The 6,000-nt window shown below is 46.9% G+C and overlaps 1 protein-coding gene across 1 annotated transcript in view; it reads left to right on the top strand.

Annotated features, from left to right (window-relative positions):
* Nucleotides 1-1,821: 1,821 nt before the first annotated feature.
* The window catches only part of nsmfb (NMDA receptor synaptonuclear signaling and neuronal migration factor b), a 64,907-nt gene continuing 60,728 nt past the window's right edge, over nt 1,822-6,000 (top strand). The window contains exons 1-2 of the mRNA XM_059994310.1: nt 1,822-2,105; nt 3,520-3,587. Of these exons, the coding sequence (XP_059850293.1) occupies nt 2,035-2,105; nt 3,520-3,587 (139 nt within the window). The 5' untranslated portion in view covers nt 1,822-2,034. The remainder of the gene's footprint in view (nt 2,106-3,519; nt 3,588-6,000) is intronic.

Here is a 6,000-nt window from a genome sequence, read left to right as displayed (position 1 = left end):
CTTCCCTTCTCCTTCTCTATCTGCCCCTCTGTCCCTTTCCCTTCTTTCCATCTTCTGTGTGTTTAAGTACTGCTGTGTCTATCTTCCTCGTTCTGCATTTTTCTGTCCTCTGCCCCTTTCTCCCTCTGCCTGCTCTTTCGCTCTAGCTTAGTCCACCTCTCTACTTCTCTTTTGGTCTTTCTCTGTCTATAATCTTTATCTGCCTTTTTCTTTCTCTCTCTGTCCCCTTTGATCTGAACTCTCCTTGCCCTTTAAATTCCTTTCACACTTTCTGTCCTCTCCCATTGATCTTCTCTCTATCCGTCCTACTTTCTTTCTACCCTCTCTATCCTTTTCCCCATTTGCCTCTTTCTCTACATGCCTCACCCATTTCTCTTTCTGCATCTTCTCTGACCTCTTCCCCTTTACCTCCAAATTATTTCTGTTTGTCTGCAAATTTACCCTTATGTGTTCTTTCTTCAACATTTCTGCCTTTTTTCTGCCCCCTCTCTACTCGCCCTTCTCTAATCCTCCCCTCTTTATTCACCTTTTGTTTTCCAATTTGCCTCCTTATCCACCTTACAAAACATACCTTTCCCTATAATTAGGTGCTTTAGCTGTCCCCTCACTCCACTTCCTATTTCTTTATCTACCACCTTCTCTCTTTCCATTCCCTCAACCTCTTCCCATTAAGGTCCCACTCTATCTAAGCTCTACTATGTTCCTCCTCTGCCTCTTCACTGGTAGAGAAGTCAAGATCAAAAGTGACTGGCAAAACCAGAAAAGAGACTCAAAGTAACAATTTTATTTTCCCCAGCAAGTGAGGGAGAGGGCAGGGGAGCTGACCCAGTGTTCAGGCAGATTCGTGCTCACTGTCCCACTGTCATTTTCATCTCCTTTGCTCTGTCCCCTAACTCTGACCCTCCTTTATCTCCTCTCCAATATCCCCCATGCCCTCTGAGCATCTACCACTCTACCACACTCTCACTCTGACCCCTGTCTCTCTGAAATCCTTTCTTTTCCTCTTGACCCCTCACCCCTCTTGACCCTCTCCAGTTCTCTCCTTCTACAACTACACTCCATTTCTTATCTCTCTGTCTCCTTCTCTGACCTTTGTCCTCCTCTTTCTGACCCTCCATCTGCTCTTTCTACAATCTCTCCATTCTGTCTCCCCCTTTCCATCATTCTCTCTCTTTGATCCTCTTTATTCCCTCTATTCCCTACCTTTCTCCCTCTATTTATCTCCAGCTCCTCTAATTTCCTCCCTCTCTCCCTCCATCTCACTAATCATCTCCACTCCAAGAATTTCTTTCCCTCCTGACCCCACTGTTTTCTCTCATTCCTCTATCCCTTACACTCTCCCACCATACCTTCCCTCATTTCTATGATTCCTTCACCCCGACACCCTCTTTTACCCTCCCTCTGACTCTTACAACTCTCCATTCCTCACCTCCCTCCCTCTCTCTGTGAACCCTTTAGCCCTAACCCCCTACCATCCCACCTCCCTCAGCCTCTTTGACCTTTCTCTCCCTGACCCTCCAGTCTCCTCTACTCATCGACTGACCTTCGTCGCCATGACTTCTCCAAACCTGACACCCCTCCAACCCTATCTCCTATCATCTATCCCCCTCTCTCTCTCTGACGCCTCTAACCCTTCCTAATCTGACATGCTCCACACCTTCCCTCTCACCCCCTCCCTTCACTGACCCCTCCAGCGCCCTCTCCCCCCCCCCCCCCCCCCCGCTGCCGATCTCTCCTCCCTCCCCCCTGGGGGTGGTCCATTCGCGTCACTTCGGCTCCCTCCTCCTGCCCATATTTGGCAGCCGCCCTTCCTGCCCAGCTTCTCGGCGACGGCCGGCGTCGCTCTCCCCGGGAAGGTGCCACACAGCCGGTGCTGCAGGAGCTCGGGAGTCCGGGCAGCGGGGCATGGGAGTGAGCGGCGTGCGGCAGTCAGGAGCCAGCCGCAGGAACCCGGCACAGCCCGGCGTGGGCGAGGGGTTACACCCGGCCGCGCCGACACTGCGATGAGTCCCATTCCCGAACTCTCGATCCAGCATGGGCAGCGCTGTATCCAAACGCAAAACCCCGCGGAGCGAAGCCATCTCCTCGGCTGAATCTAAGGTTAGGTAAGTGAGGCGGGGTTCAGCTCTCAACCCTCAGGCACCAGAGATTCTGCTGCCGCTTACACCTTGTTTCCGAGCCTGCTTTCATTTACCGTGTGCCTAAGAGGCACACTTGCCTTCTTTCTTGCCTTCTCCTTTCCCACAAACTTTGCGCGCTTTTCTTAACTCGAAAGGCGGCTGAACTCACTGGGTGCTAAAATCCCTGCCCTGGGAGACGTTGGTTCAGTTTCCGCAGAGGAAGGATGATCCGGTCCCTCCACTGATTAAATGTAGGGCTGATTCCGGCCAAAATGCGCCCGTCCAAACGCCCTGACTTCTCCAGCCTCTGCAGCTCTCCCTGGGGGGAGAAGGACAGTTGACACCCTTCACCGAAAAGTTGGCTGTCCATTTCCCCCGACCCGCTGAGTTCCTCCAGCCGTTTGTTTTTCGCTCCTCATCCCAGCATCTGCAGTCTCTCTGGGGCTATCTCCCGGTTCCTCCCTCTCTCTCCCAACGCACAGCCTTATCCAGCCCTGTTTCATTGCATTGCCCATTTCTGTTCCTTTCTTTGCATTGTGCGTGAACCGTTTATCGGTGTGTTATATCTTTGCTCTGTGAATCTTATTTTCTCTCCTCCTCAGTCCTGGTTTTTTTTCTCTGTTCCGCTTTGCAACCTATTCCCACTTCGCTCTGCGCCCTGCTTTTATTCCCGTGGACAATGTTCATACACAGTTCATACAAACGCAGCCTGCGTTTTATAATCCACCCTATGAATTACCGTGTACTCCCATTAGCTCCCCATCAACTGTGGGGCCGCATAACATTCCTGTATGCCCTATTCTAACATCAGCCCGTTTAAAATAGCAGCTGAAATAGCAGGGGCCGGTGGAAGCCGAAAAATGCGGGAAATACTCAGCAAGTGATGGGAAGGCTTTGCAGTGTGTCAGTATCAAATTCTCATAATCCAACCAATTATTTCCTGCATCTGTTTTATTTTCAATTTCTCTCTGTAAATGTTCCTATTGTTATGCAGAAGAAAAATTGTGCCCTTCACTTTTTGAATTAGTTTCATATTTTTCTTTATCTGGAACACTTAAAAGGTGCAACAATTGGATATGTGTACATATTGAATGTGCTTTATTGTTGATTCTGTAATGGGCTATTGATTGGAATGAATCATATTTACAGTGCTGGCTGCATTAGAGCAGATGGGTTCTTTCACAAACATTCATTCATTATTCCTCTCACGGATGTAGGCTGGGAGAATCTGGTTGCACTTTACATTTATCATTCAAGCCCCTTTTAAGTGCTGGGATGAATTGGTAATTTGCTAGAGGGAGGTTGAAGTGCAGCTTTGCAAGGTTTATAAACCCCTTATGTTTGTGCTCTTTGCCTCCCTGCTCTGCCCTGATGCCTTGATGTGGATTTGAACCTGAAGAGCAGCCCAAGCTTTTGGAGAATATTTATCACAGAGTGAGGCTGGTACCAGCAGCAACAAATTGCCAGGTAAGAGATCATCTGCTTCATGTCACTGGGCCTTGAACTAACAAAGGTTGGTTAAGAGGGCTGCCAGGATGAAGGGTCTTGTCCCACGAAGTTGACGCCCCATTTCCCTCCTGACCTCCTTAGTTCCTTCACATCTTGTGTGTTGAGCCAGGCAATTTACTTTCTTCGGAATGCAGATCCTGGTATGGACGTTCCTGATTCCTTCTTGGGCTTTCAGGATTCACTGAGACTTTGGGATGGATTGTACTTCTGATATTGACTCTGTGTCTATACAGAGACACACTTCTGCCATTTAGCTCTACATTGGTTTGTCTCCTTATTCCAACTCTTCATGGCTGCTTAGCATCCCTTAATTTCTTTTACCCAATCAAAATCCATCTCTCTCAGTGTTCAATGGAACCCTAACCTCAGCAGCTTTTGGAGAGGGGAGAGTGGCTAATGAATATCTGCTTCTTGTCCTCATGACCAGGTGGCCTGGGCTTCACTGTGCATCTGTGCCTGCTCATTCTTGACATCTCCATGAGATAATGTGTGTAGTCCACATCCACAAGTATAGGTCAGTCATAGCTCCATAAATTGCATGTGTGCTATACAAGTGCTCAGTCAGGAGCATCTAGAATGAAGGGGGGTGGGTGTGGTTGGTGTCTAGCAGCCTGCTGTCAACATCCAATGCCTTTATCATGGGCAGATTCTACATCCTGGAGATCACCATTGACTAGATACTAAACTGGATTAGATAGAGTCATACAGAGTAGAAACAGGACTTTCGGCCCATCACATCCATGCTGACCTTTCATCCTTAAACTGGTAACATCAGCGGCTGGGTATTATACACTGAGTGACTCACTTTCTACTTCCCCAAAGTCTTTTCCCCATCAACAGTGCTGGAATATCTTTGACTTGCCAAGAGGTAAAACAACAATAGAGAATGTCAGTGCCACCCAAAATCAAGAAAGTGACTTGATTCTCACCAGCCTGTTACCCTGAAGTTTCACTCTCTCCACATGCCGCAGTTTATACAATCTATAATATTCAGTAAATGAGCTTGTTATGGGTTCCTTAACAGCACCTTCCAAACACATGACCTAGAAGCAGATGTTTCACACTTGAAACTGCTCCTCTACGTCATTTCTGGACCTAACTTGCCAAAGAACATTGAGGAGTGCCTTCAACATTTGGGCTACAGCAGATCATTATCACATTCCCAGTGGCAATTAGAAAAGATCTTGCCTGAGATTCCATATCCCACATTAATCTTGACACTTACCGTTAGTTGAAAAGAGGAGAGCCATTTATCAAGGATAGGTCGTCTCTGACCAGCTCATTATTTGGGTTGCTGGTCTGTTTATGCTGAATAGCGACCCCCAAGTTATTGTTGGTGAAGGTCTTAGTGATGATAATGCCCTTGAATGTTAAGAGTTGGTGGTCAGACTCTCCCTAGTTGGCATTTTATCTGGCGTTTTTGAGGTGTGAACTTCATTTGTCACTTATCAGCGTAGACCTGAATGTTGTCAGTCACTTTACTGTGTAAGAAGATACGAGTGTAATTGAATATTGTGCAGTCATCATATGAATGTGCTCACTTCTGTGATGGTAGGTAGGTCAGTTGAAAACAGTTAGGCCATGAGCCCTATCCTGAGCAACTTCAGAAATGTAATAATGATGAACGTCTTCCCTGATGCAAGGACTGACTTGAGTCATTTTACCATTCTCCCCTTATTGCCTTTGGCTTCAGTTTTATCGGGGTGTCTTGATGCTGGAACTTGTCAGATGGCACTTTAATGTCACAGCAGGCCCACTTCCCTTTGCTTTGGAATTCAGCTCTGCGATCAATGCTTGGTCCAAGGTGGCGACAAGGTTTGAGCTGAGTGGTCCTGTCAAAACCCAGAATTAGCGTTGGTAATAACAATAATAACATCTGTCGAGCACTTTTCATACAAACGATGCAGTTCAAAGTGCTTTACAATGGGATAAAGTGCAAACATAAAAATAAAAGACAGAATTATGTTAGTTAAAAGCAGAATTAAATGAACACGTTTTGACTTACTGCCAGTTATGCCGCAGCATTTAGCACAGCAATGAAAGTCCTCCATCTCTGGTGGTGTTCAGGGCTTCCTTCATCTTGTTAGTAGCTTCCTCTCAGTTTTTGGGTTTTGCAAGTCCCGGTTGAAGATTCAGGAATACCATCACACTTGGATGTAGAAGGATCCTTCATTGCTGTTTTTATCCTCTTGTTCTTAAAGAAGCTCTTGAAGAGCAGGAGGATAAGACGTGAAAGAATAAGACCAGCCAAATGTGACAGTGGGAAAATGTGTATGGAACCGGAGGAAATAGCAGAGGTACTTAATGAATACTTCAGTATTCAATACGGAAAAGGATCTTGGTGATCGTAGTGATGATTGCAGCAGACTGA

The sequence above is a fragment of the Hypanus sabinus genome, chromosome 18 (assembly GCF_030144855.1).
Source record: "Hypanus sabinus isolate sHypSab1 chromosome 18, sHypSab1.hap1, whole genome shotgun sequence".
Classification (NCBI taxonomy): Eukaryota; Metazoa; Chordata; class Chondrichthyes; order Myliobatiformes; family Dasyatidae; genus Hypanus; species Hypanus sabinus.
This window is presented reverse-complemented; position numbering and strand designations above follow the sequence as displayed.